General features: G+C 35.3%; 3 protein-coding genes across 4 annotated transcripts; 2 read left to right on the top strand and 1 right to left on the bottom strand.

Moving 5' to 3' along the window:
• The first annotated feature begins 2,807 nt into the window (after nucleotides 1-2,807).
• LOC18032385 (serine/threonine-protein kinase RUNKEL) lies at nucleotides 2,808-9,380 on the top strand. 2 transcript variants are annotated; one of them, XM_024189345.1, is made up of 11 exons: nucleotides 2,808-3,030; nucleotides 3,112-3,201; nucleotides 3,863-3,915; nucleotides 4,051-4,126; nucleotides 4,403-4,464; nucleotides 4,573-4,651; nucleotides 4,745-4,804; nucleotides 4,923-6,569; nucleotides 6,823-7,692; nucleotides 8,057-9,181; nucleotides 9,317-9,380. In XM_024189345.1, the coding sequence occupies exons 1-10, from the start codon at nucleotides 2,983-2,985 to the stop codon at nucleotides 9,170-9,172; spliced, it is 4,101 nt and encodes a 1,366-aa protein (XP_024045113.1). In that variant the 5' UTR covers nucleotides 2,808-2,982; the 3' UTR covers nucleotides 9,173-9,181; nucleotides 9,317-9,380. The 2 variants fall into 2 exon arrangements, with proteins under 2 accessions (XP_024045113.1, XP_006419689.1); XM_006419626.2 differs by having other exon boundaries at nucleotides 8,057-9,358.
• A 317-nt stretch (nucleotides 9,381-9,697) lies between these two features.
• Nucleotides 9,698-10,390, top strand: LOC112100312 (classical arabinogalactan protein 25-like). The gene has a single exon (XM_024189404.1). The coding sequence runs from the start codon at nucleotides 9,873-9,875 to the stop codon at nucleotides 10,305-10,307; it is 435 nt and encodes a 144-aa protein (XP_024045172.1). The 5' UTR covers nucleotides 9,698-9,872; the 3' UTR covers nucleotides 10,308-10,390.
• A 2,102-nt stretch (nucleotides 10,391-12,492) lies between these two features.
• On the bottom strand, nucleotides 12,493-14,980 carry LOC18032390 (acyl carrier protein 1, chloroplastic). The gene is made up of 4 exons (XM_006419624.2): nucleotides 14,762-14,980; nucleotides 13,858-13,959; nucleotides 13,309-13,431; nucleotides 12,493-12,921 (listed from the first exon to the last, which is right to left on the bottom strand). Exons 1-4 carry the CDS (start codon nucleotides 14,825-14,827, stop codon nucleotides 12,793-12,795), a joined length of 420 nt encoding a protein of 139 aa, XP_006419687.1. The 5' UTR covers nucleotides 14,828-14,980; the 3' UTR covers nucleotides 12,493-12,792.
• Nucleotides 14,981-19,045: the final 4,065 nt, after the last annotated feature.

Raw genomic sequence — 19,045 nt, 5'->3', positions numbered from 1 at the left:
ATTTAATGTTGGTTATTTTTTCACCGAACAAATAACAATAAAGTGTATGAGAATGAAATCCGCGGATGACCTGCCATGACGAAGGACAAGGAGGAAATGAGTTACTGTGTTTACTAATTAATAAATTAAAATGGATTAAAATTAAAATGAAATGGAATGCGAATAGAGAATGGTGGGCGTGGGCATTAGGTTTAGGTTAATTTTAAATTTTGAACGGTTTGAATTCTACGGTCCAATTAGGTTACGATTCGCTTTGGGTTAAACTCGACCAGATTAGTTAAAAAAAAAAATCCCAATTAATTCACTATTTCTTCTTCCAGTCCTCATTTTTCACATTCCTTGAAACCTTAACTAACTATTCATCAATCATCGCTCTTCTATAAGTTGTTATCCCCAGGCCTCATTTGCGTCGTGATCTCATCTTTGCTCTCTGGCCCTAGCCCCTTCAAGATCTTCGATTCCATCACTGATCTGGTCCAGATCAACCAAACGCCGTCATTTTATTTTTACAAGATGATTAACGGAGACTGGAACCTGCATTTTTCGTACGGACTTCATGTAATAGAGTGAGTTAGCTAGAGTCGAGTTTCCACCAACTGCTCAACACGAGAGTCAAAAAAGGGGATCATAAGCACACGTGGACGGCGGAGATTGAGGAAGGTGCAGTTGATCGGAAGTAAAAATGGACGAGTAAGATTGAAAAAGGGAAGCAACTGCTAGTTATTCGTCTAATCTTAGTAATTTGACTTTTGCTTATTTAAATCAAAGTTTCATATTTTAGTTAAAAATGAGCGCGTGCTAAGTGGAGGATTGGAAGGGGATTCTAGGTTTTCTGTGTGTTTGTTAAATTTTTTATGATTATTTATTTGAAAAAATGGAACAATTGTTATGATTCAATGAGTTGACTTACTTATAGATGATTATAGGGGCGAAAGTACATGATTACTTGGTTCAATTTGCATTTTAATAAATAGTTGCAAATTCATAGATTGAGTATTGGATCAGCAAATTAGTTCCATTTCAAAGCTTTTGTTTTTGTGTGCGGGATTTTTTGAAGTATGCCTTTGGTATCTAAAGCCTTGTATAACCCAAAATTTTAACTTGAACTGAATTTGGTTTGGTTCGGATTTACAATCTGAATCCGATTGGGTTAAATCTTCCAAACTAAATGAGTTGTAAACTTGAAAAACTTGAACTGAAATTCGATTTGCCCACTCCTAGAGAATGAAAATCAGAATAATATATTTATTTTTTCTGTGAGAATCAAAATTGGAATTAATTGTATAACTATTGATGTATTTACTTTGTCTTGAAATCAAAATGTATTATTGCAAGTTGGTAAAACGACCTTAGTTGATTATTGTCGTTATTCATTATAGTAGTAGTAGTAATAAAATTAATAAATTTTAACAATAACAACAACAATAAATTTTCATGATAATAATAATAATTATTTTAAAATTTAATATTATTAATAACGATAACATTAATAAATAACAATGATGGCGGTGATGACGACGGCGATGATGATGATTATAATAATAATAATAATAATATACTACTAATAAAAAATATTGAAAGACTTATTTCCAAATATTACAAACTTTCATGGGGACCAAAGATAAGAAGTGACAAAATTTAATTGAGGAAAATTTGGGGATTATGAAAATTTAATGAGGTCAAATATAGAGTTTAAGGAGTGGGAACTTGATTCCCAACCCCTCATAGAAATCAAGTTCTTAATCTTTAATCCCAAAAATATGTGAGTACAACATATTTCATTCTTATTTCCTCATAATGCTTTTATTTTACTTGTTTATGACTGTCGACTATTGATGGCAGGGGGCTGGTGTCTACAATGCTTTTATTTTACTTGTTTAATTTGGGGTTAGGAATACGGTAGTCAACTAAAGGGAAATTATCATTTTACTACAAAAGTTTTACTGACATATTATGTCAGTACCAAGGTTTGCCGAAAAGTGCATTTTACTACCAAAGTTTTGCGCCGTTATCAATTCACTACCATTCCGTTAAGAAAAAGTTAATATTTAACGGAAATTGAGTTAAAAGTCGATTTTACCCCCAAGAGTTTGGTAGTAAAATGATAATTCCCTTAAAAATTTGGTAGTAAAATGATAATTCTCCTAAAATTTTGGTAGTAAAATGATAATTTATCTATCAAATTAATAGACAATTTTACTCTCACAGCTGGAAATGTCTTTGATGCCCTTATGACATTAATAAATTTTTAACGTTGTTAACGGAATGATAGTAAATTGATAATGGCGCAAAACTTTGGTAGTAAAATGTATTTTTCGGCGAACCTTGGTACTGACATGATATGTCAGTAAAATTTTAGTAGTAAAATGATAATATCCCTCGACTAAATAAAGCCTGTTTTCACTTTTGATTTTGATTTTTTTGTTTTCTTTTCCTTTTTTATGTCAATTTTTTATTTTATATATTATAAACCCGTGCTCCTATGACAACAGGCCCATAATCAGGCCCACTATGGGTTTTGAATTTTGAGCCTATGTCCTCAAATTTAATATTCGGGCTGGGCTTCAAGCAAGCAAACTCGGGCCGGACATTTTTGACAAGCCTAGCTATCTGTTCCCAGCTCTCTCTATCCTTTAAACTTCACACGATCCAAACTACAGAAGCCCGAAAGGTCCGAAGTTCCAAACGTGCCAGTCACGTGACTCCGTTTGATGCCTCTGTCTCGTTTGGACACGAGGCGAGCCTCAACCCCGACAAGTTTTCCCAATTTTGATTTTCAATTACATTCATATTCCCGCCCATCGACCCTCTCTCTCTCTCTCTCTCTCCATCATCCTCATTTGACAAATCACTAGCCGTTTCTCCCTCGAATATCCACTCTCTCCCATTTTTCGTTTATCCCCAAAATACCCCAAACCCTCACTCTCCTTCCGCTGAACACACCATTTCGTCGCCAAATCGAGGTCCTAACAAAGCTACAACATGAATCAGTACCACATCTACGAGGCCATCGGTCGCGGCAAATACTCGGTAACTGCACTGATCCAAAAATGCTAACTAGCTTTTGTCGTTTTAGCGTGATTTACTTAATTTTACTTCAATTTTATGTAGACTGTGTACAAAGGAAGGAAGAAGAAGACTATCGAGTATTTCGCAATCAAGAGCGTCGACAAGTCACAGAAGAGCAAAGTTCTTCAAGAAGTAACTGAGATTTAGTATTGAAGTTTGAATTATAGTTATTGTGATGTTGGATTGCTTCATTGTGAGCTCATTCGAAGAGTTTTTGGCCAAAGTGAATTGGCTAGTTATGGATTTGTAAAGGATTAAGCTTAATTACATCGTAATAGCTAAGTATGGGATTTTACGAAAAAAAATTGTTTTGGCTACTGAAGGATAATGGATATTGACGGGCATGATTTGCTAAGAAAAGAATATGGTCAGTGTATTTTTTTCTTCAAAAAAATTAGTTGTTGGAACTTCCACTTCCAAACACATTGTTAAAATGACGACTGGTACTTACCTTGCTGTGCTAGATGATAGCAAGGACCTGCTATTTTCTTATTTTCTTTGTTAATCATTTGGAGGTTAAGGTACCCATAAATAAAAGCATTAAGTTAATCCTCATGTTAGACTAATTAAATTCATTATTTTGTTTCACTGACTTGGCTACGGCAACTTTTCTTTTGTTATTCTTTGCCTTCAAGAAGTCTTGTTACCCCTTGTATATTTTGCCTGGAATGATTTGATATAGTTGATTTACGTGTGTGTTGTATATTTTGCCTGGAATGATTTGATATAGTTGATTTACGTGTGTGCTTTATGTAACTGGCTCTTTCTATTTTCACTTTTGTGTTCAATGCAGGTTAGGATGCTTCACTCTCTAGATCATCCAAATGTTTTAAGATTTTATTCCTGGTAAGTCTTGATAAAGTTGGCTAATGTGTTCTAGCTTTGCTTTTCTTTTTTAAATTTCTCTATATAGTTATATACTTTTATTTCTTGGAGAATTTTGCTGCCCCTCTGTTAATGATATTTGATTTTGTGTACAAGGTATGAAACATCTGCTCATTTGTGGTTAGTTTTGGAATACTGTGTTGGTGGAGATCTCATGTCTTTATTACGACAGGTAAACTTCACTTTGTTTTCACTTGGATGTTGCATGTCTTTTGATCAAAATATTTAGCGTTTTGCCTGAGTAAGAAGGGTATTTTGACTTTATAGCATCATCATTCACAGTAGTTTGACTGATGGAGATCTCTGCATAGTTCCTCACTTCCACTATGCTATAATAGCAAGTTAGAATTATGGCTATTGTTATCACATACTAAAATGAAGTGAGTAGTCTAGATTCTGCTATGAAAGGCTTGATTTGCATTATTAACACATTATATATGAGTTGCAGGATAACCAGCTGCCTGAAGATTCTATTCGTGATCTTGCTCAAGACCTTGTCAGGGCTTTGCAGTACGAACTAATTATAATCTTCAATCATTTAATCAATGTTTGGACTTATTTAACTAATTATGGAGTTGTTTTTTATTGTATTTTCTGGAATTGGTGACTATTTTTCAGATATTTGCATTCAAAGGGGATCATTTACTGTGATCTCAAACCATCAAACATCCTATTGGATGAGAATGGACGAACCAAGGTAAATATGAACTCTGTTTTCCTCATTTGGGAGAGGGCTGTTACGTACATTCTATGCATTTCAACAAAGAGTCTCATGTAATTGTTAATGCAGCTATGCGATTTTGGATTGGCAAGGAAATTAAGTGATGCATCCAAAGCTCCTTCTTCCATGGTATGCTGTCCCTCCTGTTGCAATACTTTTGCATTTGTACTTGTGGTTTAGATGGGCTGAATCAACATAATCTGAAACTAATTTTTGTTATTCTTTTGTTTTAATAAATTTTATTCAGTTGCCTCAAGCAAAATGTGGAACACCCTGTTATATGGCTCCTGAGCTTTTCGAGGAAGGAGGTGTCCATTCTTATGCATCTGATTTGTGGGGCCTTGGCTGTGTACTATATGAGTGCTATGCTGGTCGACCTCCCTTTGTGGGAAGAGAGTTCACTCAGCTAGTAAAATCCATCCTTTCAGACCCAAGTCCGCCTCTCCCTGGTAATCCAAGTCGTCCTTTTGCAAATCTAATTAATTCTCTGTTAGTAAAAGATCCAGCTCAAAGGCTACATTGGTCTGATCTCTGTGGACATGCTTTTTGGAGAACTAAATTAACTCCAATGCCTTTACCTCCTCAGCCCGCATTTGATAGTATGATAGAATTATACACTAAACCTTGTCTCTCAGAACGTAATGATAATAGATCTTTACAAAGCAAGACCCCTCCTAAATCACGTGAGAAGGATTTAAAAGGGGCTGTAAGACAGGATGAGAATTCTATGTTGGGATCAACTCCAGTCAGGGTTACTCCAAGTGGCCGGAAGACTCAAACAAAGACTTCTGGCAGAGTATTTGAGGAGAAGCGGAAAGATCCTTCCGGTACTACCAGGCAAGTGAATCTCTTACGGTTGTCAAGAATAGTGAAATCTAACTTACAGAGGGAGAATGATAAAGAAAACTACCGGAGGCCTTTGCCTAATGGCTCTGAGAATGATTCTGAAGTGAAAATTGAGAATAATGATATGGAACTTGATTTTAATGAGAACACTGAAGATGAGACAAATGATGAACCAGATGGGCCTGATAACCCTAACTGTGCAAGTGAAGATAAATTGTCGGGTCAACCTCAGCATCATGAGAAAGCAGAAGAGACTGGCCGTAACGGAAACCATTCAGGTACTCCATCTGCAGAAGGTATGCCTGTTTCTGATGAATCAAGAAAGCAAGATCGTGAATCATCTCCAGAGCGTGTTGAAGTTGCTGCTACTCCACCTACTGTTAGCCCGCAACTCAAAACTACAAGAATTAGAGAGGGTTCAGGGCCTCCCCTTGACTCTGAGTCCTCAAGATCATCTAATAGCCTTTCACAGGTTCTTTGGCATCCCTCGGATCTTTCTGTCCGACCTGTAATGCCCAGCAGAAAAGCTGATAAAGTATCAGAGGTATTTCCTTCACTTCCTTTTGAGGCCCTGAAAGCATCTGATTTTGTTAAGATGTCAAAGGAGCAGCTGGATGCACTGAACGCTAGAATCTTGGCCGTTTTGAATGGGAACTCTAGCATTGGGGAGAAGCAGAATGTAGTCAGATACCTTGAGATGTTGAGCAGCAATGCTGATGCAGCCAATATCTTAACCAGCGGGCCAATAATGCTTGTGCTTGTTAAAATGCTCCGACTGTCCAAGACATCAGCTTTGAGAGTTCAACTTGCTTCACTTATTGGCTTGTTCATTCGTCATTCTACTTTTATCAATGACGATTTGGCAAATTCTGGAATTTTAGGTTCACTAACTGATGGCCTAAGGGACAAGCAAGAAAAAGTAAGGAGGTTTTCTATGGCTGCTTTGGGTGAGTTGCTGTTCTATATATCCACACAGAATGAGCATGCCAGAGACAGCAATCCACCAGAATCTCCATCAAAGGACAGCCGGACAGCATCTGGCTGGCAGGTTAGCCACATTGCTTAAACCTTCCTTTGCGTTCTGGTATATGTATATCTTGATTAATCTTGTCTGTGCATTATTGGTATCCGTCCTCCAGAAAAGGTCAGAACCTCTTCCTGGACTTATTTATTTTCTACCCATTAACTGAAGTCTTAAAAGAAATGCTTAAAAAAAATGTTGGTGAAGGATATCCTTTATGCATTCAGTCTAGGATCTTCTAATATTTCCTTGTTGAATAACTTCATTTCGTTGAATGCAGGTTCCAAATTCTTTGATTTCATTGGTGTCGTCAGTTTTACGTAAAGGGGAGGATGATATGACGCAACTTTATGCATTGAGGACAATTGAAAATATTTGCAGTCAAGGAGGACACTGGGTTGCTCGTTTCACCAGCCAGGATGTCATAAGTAACCTCTGTTACATATACAGAGCTACAGGGAAGCAGGAGAGCATGAGGCTAACTGCAGGATCATGTTTAGTTCGCCTTGTTCGTTTCAACGCTCCAAGCATGCAGTCAGTAATGGATAAACTTTCAATTAAGGATATTGCATCCTCCCTCATTAAGGGTAGTCCACGTGAGCAGCAAATCAGTTTAAATCTTCTAAACCTGGCCATGCTTGGAAGCCAGATGTGCACTAATATTGGGCGAAATCTACTGCCCTTGGTGGAAGATAAGAATTTGGTCCCCAGTCTTGTGTCTCTCACTGAACAGGGAAGTGAAGTTCTAAGAGGAAAGGCTCTAGTGTTTGTTTCTCTCCTTTGTAAGAATGGAAGGAGGTGGCTGCTGCACTTTTTCTGCAATTCTAGGTTGCTTTCCTCTGTGGACAGGCTGGGAAAAGAGAAGGACAGCTTTCTGCAGCAATGTCTCGAAGCATTTGTGCATGTCGTGGCATCTATTATACCTGGTCTTTTGGATACTATTACTGGAGACATTCAACAAATGATGGGAGGAAGGCGACATGGGCAGATCTCTGCCATTACAAGCCGAGCTGCTCCCAAGACCAATGTTCATTTGTTTCCTGTTGTTCTTCATCTTCTTGGGAGCTCATCCTTTAAGAACAGGGTGGTGAGTCCCCCGGTACTGCAGCAGTTGGCAAATCTTTGTAAAGTTGTGGAGACACAATTTCAGGTGGGTATCCACCACTACCTCAGCAATTATTTTTTGCATTGTTAGGTATTGGTTTTTCCTTTGGAAAGGACATACAGTTATGTTTTCAAAACTGACTTCAATTATTAAAACTCAGTATAATCTGTGAGTTGCCTAGATTGAATAATTTTCTAGGTCAAGTAAAACAAGAGATGATTGTAGTTGTCTGTCTCTCTAGCAAATTGCTTCGTTTGCCTGCCTTGGTCAGGTGTTATGTGTGCAACCACCATAGAACAGAGAAAGTGGGTTGAAATTTTAACTTATGCTCGAAATTGGTAGTCATACAAAAGACTTAGGAGTGAGGTTGATATACTGATATACAGCCTCTTTTTTTTTTTTTTTCCAGGGGAGGGATGATTTCCAGATAACACTTCTACGAATTCTGGAATCTATTTCAGAGGAATCCAATGTAATTCTTGGAAACCCCGAAATTTTTTTCCATGAAATTCTCCCCAGTCTGACTGTTCTATATAAGGGTAATAAGGATGGCGATGCCAGATTTTTGTGCCTGAAGATTTTATCTGATGTGATGATTATTTTATTGAATGAACCTGTTGAAGATGAGCAGAGATTGCAAGACTTGAAGTCCATATCAAATTCTCACTTCCTTCCTTTGTATCCTACCTTGATTGAAGATGAAGATCCTATTCCCATGTATGCGCAGAAGGTTCTTGTCATGCTTATAGAGTCTGGTTATATTAAAATTTCAGACATTCTACATCTGAAGACAGTTTCACAATGTTTTGAATTTTTGCTGGGTGACCTTTCCAGTGCAAATGTAAGTAATGTGAAGTTGTGTCTGGCTCTGGCTTCTGCCCCCGAAATGGAATCCAAGTTACTTTCTCAGCTGAAAGTAGTCAGGAGGATTGGAAACCTTTTAGAGCTTGTATATGCAAAGGATATGGAGGATTTTCTTGAACCGACTCTTGGTCTGTGTAGAGCATTTCTTCTTCGTTCAGTAAACAGTAGAAAAGGCTTCAACTACACAAAGGAGCCAGCACTTTTAGGTGACTGTTCTGCTGAGTATGGCACTGCAATTGATCAACAGCAAAGTATAAGAGACATAATGGACTTTAGTGGAAATGTTGGTGTCTTCCTGAAGCTGAGCTGTTCCCAGGAAGCAAATGTTGCTGATGTAGCATCTGAATGTGTAGTACTGTTGCTCAAGGCAGCTCCAAGGGAAGGTACAACTGGATTTCTTACTAATCTTGCAAAGGTCACCGCAATCCTCGAATCCTGGCGGAGGGGAACCTCTCACTTAATTTTACAGCGTGTGTTACATGCTCTTGGTTATTCTTGTAGGCAATATTTGTCACACGCGATGATATTATCAATATCCATAAACGAAATATCAAGGATTGAAGCCATTATTTCTGAGATGAAAACTTCAAGTACTACTACTTTAGCCGATGCTGCTTTGCTTGCAGCCTCTGAGTTGCAGCGTCTACCTCGCTGCCTTTGAAGTTTTGGTGTTTGTATTAATCAATTTTTTAAGAAAAGGAATACTCTTTGAATATGTATATGATGATATGAAGTATTTTCGGTGCTATTCTTAGTTTACATTCTATCATATTTAAAAATGTCTTTTTGCCCATATTTGATGCAGGTGTAATTGGAATGACACATTATGCCTTTGAATTTGAGCATGCCCACGTCCAGTGGTTCTGAAGAACTCTCTCTAGCAATTGTGTTGCCTTTTCTTCTGATACTGCTTTGATCACATTCGAGGAATCAGATGGTGTTGTTAATACCGCTTCCAAGTTTGCATTCTTAGTATATTACTCTAATCAAAGAATTGATTAACCGATAATTAGGGGCGCCAAAATCACGGGAGTCACAAGTGAAAGGAATCCTCTGCTTACAAATATGTCAAAACAAAACTAACAAATGTTTTTTCTACCCAACTTTGTCTCTTCCCCTTGTGCCAACCTGTAATTTTTCACTATTTTCCATTCAATAACTGCCACGTGGCACATGACCCCACCTTTTGCCCTTTGGTCATACTTTTTTAAAAGCACTTGCATCATAACTTCCACCAAAAGCCCACTCACTCACTCCCCACTTTTCCTAAGAAGAAAAGCTTCTCATTACTAAGAGTCTCAAATATTTTACGCTACATTACTCTCTCCAATAAGTGTGCCATTGATTTCTTCATCATTAGCATGGCCTCCTTTTGGTTTCTCTTAGTATTAGTCCTCACTATGGACCCTTGTATCTCATCTTTAGCTTCTGATCATCAGCCTACTTCAGAAACCTCAAACATAATCACAGCTTCACCAGCAACATTGTCAACAAATCCTCCGCAGTCTCTATCTCCTCACCAAGAACTCTCGCCAGACATTTCTCCTCTCTTGCCGTCTCCCGGCGGCACATTGCCTGCTCCAACTAGCTCTTCCATGCCCACCATTCCTGCCAACCCCAGTCCTCCAAACCCTGATGATGAGTTTCTAGCGCCAGGTCCAGATTCTGCGCTTTCGCCATTGGGATCATTGCCGGCTTCCTCCAGGGCACCTGCAAATTTGCTTCAGCCTTTGCACTTAGCTGCTTATGTGGCTTTAGCAACTTATTGCTCAACCCATCACATTCTAAGGATGTAAAACATTTTGTTGGCCCCAAGATTCAACTACTTTTAGCAGTTTTCCTGTATTTCTACTCTATGTTCATGTCCATTTTTTTTTCTTTTGCCCTCTTTTCATAGTACATGATTATAATGTTTATGGTTTAGCTTTTTGTTAATGAGTATTACTTATCACTATCAGCTTGGTCAATGGATTCAATTTGCTTATTTGGGGTCAACATTAATGATGTTTGTTGAGAAGCTTGTTTTAGTGCCCTGCAATAGACGTACATTGAATCTCCACATCAAAGTTACAGAGTGTAATGAGATGTCATATGTATTTTGAGTCGCATTCATATGGGAAAAAACTATTTCAATTAAAAAAACAAAAAGGCATATTTGATGCCGATCAAATTGATATGAACTAGGTGCCTATTGGGTGAATTATGTGTCAGGTTTTGGACAAAGCTGTTACAGGGATATTTTAATAGTGATGATTAGGTAAATTGTTTTCTCTGAGTCTCACTGTCATCAATCAATAATTGACTAATCTTTCTTAATATTTGGTGCTCATGCACATGAACATTTTAAGAGAGGGGGGGGGGGGGGGGGAGAGGGAAAGGGGGAGGGCCTTAAAGCACTTCCCATTTAGAGTTAGCTAGTGATGATTTTTTAGTCTTAATTTTGAGCAACTGACTCTTTGCTCTTCATCATATATGCAATTAAGTTACAAAAGAACATTTTCTATCTTTTGAAATGCGACGTACGAAGAAAGCAAAATGAAAATCTGAAATGGGCTAAAAACAAACAAGAAGAAAGAGAAGCAAAATCGATATCACCCGTAGAGGAGAAATTTGTGACATATTTGGAGCTTCCTCATTTGTCCTCTGTTCCTAATCTCAAGTCCTAAATACCCATTAAGCCTCTTCAACTAAACAGCTCAAATCAAGATTTCACAAACAGCTATTTAAATGAGTACTTCTTTTCTGATTTGGACTGTTGGCACCCTTCCAAATACCTCTAAAAATCTCTCATTAAAATTATTTAAAAATTAAGAAGTTCTTATAACACCTATTTTAATTCAACAATAATCCTATTTTTTTATGGAATAAATTCCCAAATCGTTTGTACTCCTTTTCCTCCCTCTCTTTCTCTTCCATTGCGACTTGTGAGCTCTCTCCCCTATCAATTCTCCAATGATGAATTGATGATGAACAAATTTGAACTTTGCAATTATAATAACCATAATTCTGAAAAGAAAGATTTAAGATTTAGTGAGAATGATAGAGTTACTCATAATTTTTTTCTTCCTAGTAAGCGTGGAAATGAAAGTAAAGCTTCATCATTCAACATAACAGCAAAATGGAAAACATTAAAATTGCACATGTTTTGTTGTCATTATATTCCATGTATTTGTTTATAGTTTTAATATTGACAAATTTTTTTTTTTAATTTCTCTCTGTCTCTTTTTTTTTTTTCACATAAAGTAGCTGTAGAATTTGTTACAAACTTACTGATTTTTTTAGTTATCAAAGAAGAGAGTTTACAATAATAAAGGGTTTCAATGAGAATGAAACATATTCTTTTATGTAATAGTAAATTTGTAAATATTTAAGTGGAATCTAACTGTTGAGTAGTCAATTAAGACTATAATTTATCTAATAATTATAAGTGCTTACTTAAGTCCATAACTTTTTTTTTCAAAAATTTTATTAGTGCTTAATAATTTTTTAACTAAAATTTTAAAAAATTAAATAAATTATTTTGTCACAACTAAAAAATACAAATTTTAATTTTTTAAATATAAAAGTCGAAATACTATTTTAAAATATTAAAATATATTAAATATTCTTTCCTTATTTCATAATTTTATTTCATTTCTATCATAAAAACTTTAAATAATTGGCATGTTCAGATAATTTTATAATTTTTAATAAATATTCTCATTTACAATCAAACAAAATTTGTTAGGTAAAAACTCAACTTATAAAAACTATGTTAACAAAAGCAGTATTTAGATAAAACCTACTCGAAAAATTATACTAAAATTAGCCTAAGTAGCTGATAATTGACCCAAAAACCAAGTTAGTGCAACAGCAATTTTAAGTACACAAAATCTCCAAAGAAGCTGTTGTTCTCATTTTTAGCAAATTGGAAGCAACAATTTTAGGCAAAGCAAGTATACGAATAGTATCATTCAAAAAAAAAAAAAAAAAAGCGAATGGTAGGATCCAAAAACATAAATAATCTCTTGTTCATTCATTATATATTGTTTTCTCCTATGATTGACTTATTGTGAAGCCGATAACAGGGTCCACAAACGAAAACTGGAACATGTTTATGATTAATCCAAGCAAACTGATTAATTGAGTTCTCTCTAATAGAAGGAACAACAGAATAGAAAAACCACTGACAAGTTCACAATACAAGCTAGAAACTCCTTGAGAGACAAGCCAACAAAAAGATCGAAATCGAAACTAGACGAACTAAGTCCCTAAGCCCCGGCTCTCTCCAGACCATTTTAGTTAAGCACTCTTGGTCTCAATGAGCTTCTCAATCAGATCTGCAGCATCTTGAACGGTTGAGATGGTCTGGGCACTTTCTTCTTCAACGCTGATCCCAAATTCCTCCTCCAGTCCCATCACAATCTCAACCTGTGGCAGCAGAGAAGATACATCAGTTATAAACTGACCAAGCAATTTTATAGCATTACAATACTCATTTCAGATACAGAAATCATCACAATAGATTTTAACAAGCCAAGGAGCAAGTCACAAAGCAGCAGGAGAAACAGATGCTCATGCAACACTGAAACGAGAAATCATCTCTCAATCTTTTTAATTACATTATACACATTCCAACATCAGCACTCTGAACAAAAAGACAACATCTAACACCATAACAATATGGAATGTCAACATCAGAATGTGAAAGCAGGATGCCTATAAAAACAAACCATTACGGACAAATAGAAAAATAAAAATTTAGCATAAACATGATGGACAGTTAAAGGAAAATATATAAGGTTGATATTGAAGTACCGTATCAAGAGAATCAGCTCCAAGGGCAGCGAATTTTGACTCTCCGGTAACGGTAGTATCTGCTGGGAGTGCCAACTGCTTCTTCACAATTTGACAAACCTTATCCACAGTCTCTGGCTTGGCCTGCAATCAATATAGTTTTGGCAACCGTCAAGAGTCAAGACATTACATAAACACTAAGATAATAAACGACATAAACTACAACCATTATCAAATTAATAGATCTTGTGAACAAAAAAGTCTTATAGACCACCCAAGAGAAAGCAAGTTTTTGTATTGCTAAGATAGAATAATTAATACGTTTTCTTCTATTTGGCCATGAACCAATTCATATTATTGAATCAGTTTATCCTAAATAGGATATCAATATAAACAAATAAGTAAAAATCCTGATCATGTTATCGTCTCCTACCATATTTTACCATGTTATATTTTTGCATATGACAGCATGTTTCAGACCAATGAAATGAGATACAATGCAAGACCGAAAGGAATTAACAGACATTATACAAATACAATCAGCAGAGTTTCATGACAGGAAATGCGTACCGCACAGGAAACCCGGAAGCGGGGTGCTGATCGCATTCTAAGGGATGGGAAGCTTTTCCCATTGATGGAAAGTGAAACTGAATTCACACTAGAGATCCTACCCTGCTCAAACATTCAGCAATAAAAATTGTTAACTAAATAATAAATCCACAAGACAAAACACATTTTTATTTATTTATTTATGTATTTATTATTTTCTTATAAAAAATCTCCCACGTGTAATTGATTAACAAAATGGTCATGATAATAAATTCACACACTCCAACCCAAAAAGAGGTTGGATTGATATAGCTGAATCTAACCTATAACAAAATCTCAAGTTAACTACATTAAAAAAAAGAAAAAAAGAAAACAATTTTATTATCACTCATATTGCATGACAATTTTAATAAACAAAATGATGTAAAATAAGAAATCCTAGAGAGAAAAAATAGCAAGATTATTGAAACCAAATGACTTTTGGCTTAAATAAATCTTATGTAGCTAGGTTTTAAGTTGATTACAGGTGACCGGTGACCCTAATAGACAAAGATCAAATTGAATTGATAGTTGAAGGTACACACACGCGCGCGTGCGCATGCATGCATATACATGTGTGTGTGTGTGTGTGTGTGTGTGTGTGTGTGTGTGTGTGTTTTACTTGAACCTTCGTGAATCAAAAGAGCCTATATTCACCAATCAACTATCTGAGATTTCATATCGAAACATTTGACTGATTTGAGATAAACAACAATGAATTGAAAATTAAACCCATTAACATTTCAGATATTAAAAATATGAGCAAAAAACAGAACTTTCAAGATCTAAATCAATCAACAAAGGAATAAAAACAAACCCACGAAATGATACAATGAATCAAATACAAGAATCGAGAAATTAGATCGTAAAGAGACAAAAACACGACCTGGGTCTGCTTGAAAGAGCAAGACAGAGAGGTCATGCAGGCTGAAGTTCCTGTAACTGAAGCCATTGAATAGAGATCTGAGATTTGAAGTTCAAAAGAGAGAGAGCGAGAGAGAGCGAGAGAGAGGACGACGAAGAGCACGAAGACTGCGTGCTATGTAATGTGTGTCTGAGACTGAGAGGAGAGCAATGTGTTAACAAGGCCGGCTGGTAGCTTTTATAAATAGATGGGACTCTCGAAGCACTTGCAACACTATTTGTGTTTCGGCTGTTGCTTGCTTCGGGCCTTTGTTTTCATCGTCAATTTGTTTGGTTCAAGTGGTTAGCTTATCCCTAGTATGGAATTAAAACTCTTGAATGTTTGGTTCTTTTGATTAAGAATAGGATTATAACATTTGGGTCTTTATTTTTAATAAAATTTTTATATATATCAAAAGACTCGTTCTGATAAAAAATTCAAATCATATTGGAAATTGGGAATGTTAGTTAAATAAAAGAAAATTATTAGTAAGGGTGGCAAAACGAATAAATGGATCGAATTCAAATTGAACCACAAACGAATTAGGTTAAAATTTTGTTGATTCGGATTTGATTTATTTATTAAAAGATTTGAAATCTTATGATTTAAATTCGATTTATTTGTTAAACGAATATTCGACTCGATTCGTTTAAGTCGTCTAATAGAATTAATAAACTAATCGAATCAAATTTGGGTTCGTTTAACTGTTCATTTATCTTACAACAAATCCATAACAAATCGAATTGTAATAAAAAAAATTTGAGTAAAATAAAATATGGGTAATTTTTAAAAACCTCCCCTGAGGTTTGAGGCAGTTGTATGTAGATAGCGAAAATCAATTTATTTGTAAGCACTCCCTCACCGTTAGTTAAATTTTTGGTTGACAGTTAGTTGACTTTGAAAGACGAAATTACCCTAATGATAGTTTGTATACACGACATTGCTAAAAATCAACAAAGAAATTTCAAGCCTTAAGACAAATTGTTTGGTTAGTTGGTTGGTTTATACAGTGACTCAGTGAGTGGTCATTGCCTCCACTTCATATAAACTCCGGGAACAATCAAAATTCCACAAAACCAAAGGAAGAGAGTTCCGTTTATGGATAGGGATGGCAATTGTACCCGCAAACCCGCAAACCCGCCCAAACCCACCCGCCAAAACCCGCCCGTTGCGGGTAATTTTACCCATTGCGGGTGGGTTTAGTATTATAAATTAGAACCCGCACATGGATGCGGGTGGGTTTGGTATTAACCTTATATCCGGTGGATACCCGCATGGATATCTACCAAACCTGCAATATTTTTTCCAAATATTTTTAATTTAATTTTTAATCTAAAAATGTATAAAGAAAATAATGTCATTAATCAAATTACCAAATAGCCAAAGGCTCAAAGTTGTGTATGTATGTATGTGGCCCATCTCCTATTCTAAAATCATAACCTAAAGAAAACTAAAGGCATTTCCCTTCGAATTAGTATTTAAAAATATTAATCTTAATTATTATTATAGGCATTGTGTTGGATGGGTGCTTATGGTGGTGAATGAAATGAATATCTTCTCTTGGAGCTTGTTTTAAATGATAATATGAAATGTAATTATTATTTTTAGATACTAGTTTGTGTTTTTTAAATAGATTTGTGTAATTTATACTTAAATTTGAGAATTTGTGTTGAATTGATGTGAAAATTTTAATTTTTCATTTACATTGTTTAAATATAAAATTGAGTATGTTATATGAAATTTGAGGTTATTATTATAAATTTATATATTAAACATTTGTGATTTTAAATACGGAAACCCACAAAAAATCCGCCGGATACCATTGCGGGTTTGGTAATTGTTAAAACCTGTTGCGGGTGGGTTTTTTTAAAAAAATTAAAACCCGCTGCGGGTTGCGGGTGGGTTTGGTAATTTAAATTTTGTGCGGGTTTGAGTTTGGTAATGGCAAACCCACTGCGGGTGGTGCCCATTGCCATCCCTATTTATGGAAGATCCATCATGGCAGGAACAATCTCCACGAGTGCTCAACGTCCTAGAAGCTCTTAAGCAAGCCTCAGTTGAGAAGTCGACCTCCAAGTGCACTCTAGTTCCAACTTGGTCGAGTTCAACTCATTTGCCATTAAAGCTTCGCTTGAGCTTGAGACTGAATATGATGCCCTCCTCTCCAATGACCGTATTTCCCTACTCTCGCTCGACACCTCGCCGACCTCAAAACCCTTGTCCAAACCTCCATAGATAGCACGACCATAATAGCCTCAAAAGTTTCTTGACTCGGCGAGTCTTGACTCACTCCATCATCTGAGTTGTTGGCTCCATCGAGACTAAAATTGAAGTGTGGATTAACAAAGAGCATGTTGAAGGACTAAAAAAGCTTTGAACACATGTGGATAGAGATGGTGGCAATGAGGATGACTTGGTGAAGTTGCTGACTTCGTTCAAGGATTGAGTCTCGCAGGGGTTCAATCGGGGGTTGCAAGATTTGGTGCTCAAATCAAATGTTTTTTCATTACTTGAAATGATTATGCACTAAAGCCAATTGCGTGCATGCATTCAACAAATGTCTTTGTGGGTCAAGGGTTAATGGTCCAACAATTCAAGTTTTGATAACAATGAGCTCAAAATGCATTCAATCGAAGGCTTTTGGAAAACCTAGGAAATTTGGGTCTCAAAGTATAGTGACTAAAAAGGCAAGTCTTAGTTATGCGCTTGAGCCACCAGATTTTGCAAAACTTTTAGTTCTCTCATGAATTGTCATAAATGCCCCAAACTACCTAAACGGAGATTAAACAGACAAAAACGTAAGGGGGTGCTTACAAATAAATCAATTTTCACAATCTAGTTGCAATTGCTGCAAACCTCAGGGGAGGTTTTTAAAAATTACCTAATAAAATATATATTAAAAAATCACAAATTTAACACCTATAAAACACAAACTTATTATCATTTATAATTATTATATTAGCCTTCAAACTTTAAAATTTTTCATTCATATTTTATATTTAAGAATAAATAAGTTTTAGTTAAATAAATAATAAACAAATGGATCGTACTTGATTTGTTTATTTAAAAAAGTCCTAAACAAACAAATAAATCAATATCCTTAAACATGGAGTCAATTTATTTATATTAGTAAATCGAATCAAATTCACCTATTTATTGAATGAATCATTTTTTTAATTCAAAATTATTTAATTCGCATTGAATCAATTCGAATAAAAGAATTATGACTCAGATTACCAACCCCAATTTTTGGGGACTAATATGAATATTATTTATTTCTTTAAAAATTATGACAAAATTTTGTTAAAGACCAATAAGAAAAGTAATTATCTTTAGGAATTATAACTTATAAGAATCATTTTAAAAGTCATGGAGGCTAAATGAAATTTTGTAAGGGCTTATCTGATCGAGACTTGGCGGAGGATTTTGTCATTCGCAAACACCAAGGTCACTCGCGAAAAAGATATTCGAATTTTGAATTTAATGGCGGATTTTGGCAAAATTTATAGATCCAAACGTTATTTCCTTTCCCAGTAATTGAGACGTGGTGGCCAGCTAAGCACCTTGCTAGATTTTGAAAAACAATTTTGTAAAAACGATAATCACACAACAATAATTAGTCTCACCAAATAATTTGTTAAACTGAATTAGAAAAAGATTGAACAATGATTAGTCTTAGCAAATAATTTGTTAAACTAAATTAGAAAATGATTGTAAACGTTACTTCAAAAAAAAAAAAAATGATGGCCATAGTCTTGGATAATTTTTTATCTATTATTTTCGAAAATTAAGGTGTATCGAAATTACTAAATAAACCGAAAAAAAAAGAAAGAAAAATCCATATCACAAAAAATTTGACTGCCCTCTGCATCAATTAAACCATGGTGCATGGTGAAATTATTATAAGCGGACCCTATTGGCGATTGACTCTTCAGGCCATAAATGGTGAGAGGCTGTGACATAATGATGCAAAGAAAAAAATAATGGTTAATTTTGGATTACTATTGCAAAATGACATTTAAATTATTGTAAATTTTAATTTAGTGTCTATTATTATTTTAAAAAAAAGCGAAAAATAAAGATTCATTGATGAAAAAATTATTTGTCTTCTCAATTTTAATACGGGAAATTAAGATTTTACATTACTTTGGAGATATTTTAAATGTTATCATTTCGGTAATTCGAAACTAACTCAAAAATTAATACTTTATGTTGGTTTTAATCAGAAAAACTTTGTATTCACTAAAAAGGATAAAAAAATGCATA

The sequence above is a fragment of the Citrus clementina genome, unplaced genomic scaffold (assembly GCF_000493195.1).
Source record: "Citrus clementina cultivar Clemenules unplaced genomic scaffold, Citrus_clementina_v1.0 scaffold_9, whole genome shotgun sequence".
In the NCBI taxonomy this organism is placed as follows: domain Eukaryota; kingdom Viridiplantae; phylum Streptophyta; class Magnoliopsida; order Sapindales; family Rutaceae; genus Citrus; species Citrus x clementina.
This window is presented reverse-complemented; position numbering and strand designations above follow the sequence as displayed.

Excerpts from the sequence above, each read along its gene's own strand:
- LOC18032385 (XM_024189345.1), top strand. The coding sequence starts at position 2,983 with ATGAATCAGTACCACATCTACGAGGCCATCGGTCGCGGCAAATACTCG. Across the intron at positions 4,652-4,744 it reads ATGAGAATGGACGAACCAAG|CTATGCGATTTTGGATTGGC; the intron begins GTAAATATGAAC and ends TTGTTAATGCAG. Across the intron at positions 7,693-8,056 it reads TTGTGGAGACACAATTTCAG|GGGAGGGATGATTTCCAGAT; the intron begins GTGGGTATCCAC and ends TTTTTTTTCCAG.
- LOC112100312 (XM_024189404.1), top strand. The coding sequence starts at position 9,873 with ATGGCCTCCTTTTGGTTTCTCTTAGTATTAGTCCTCACTATGGACCCT.
- LOC18032390 (XM_006419624.2), bottom strand. The coding sequence starts at position 14,827 with ATGGCTTCAGTTACAGGAACTTCAGCCTGCATGACCTCTCTGTCTTGC. Across the intron at positions 13,960-14,761 it reads GCTCTTTCAAGCAGACCCAG|GGTAGGATCTCTAGTGTGAA; the intron begins GTCGTGTTTTTG and ends ATGTTTGAGCAG. Across the intron at positions 12,922-13,308 it reads GAGCTGATTCTCTTGATACG|GTTGAGATTGTGATGGGACT; the intron begins GTACTTCAATAT and ends CTGCTGCCACAG.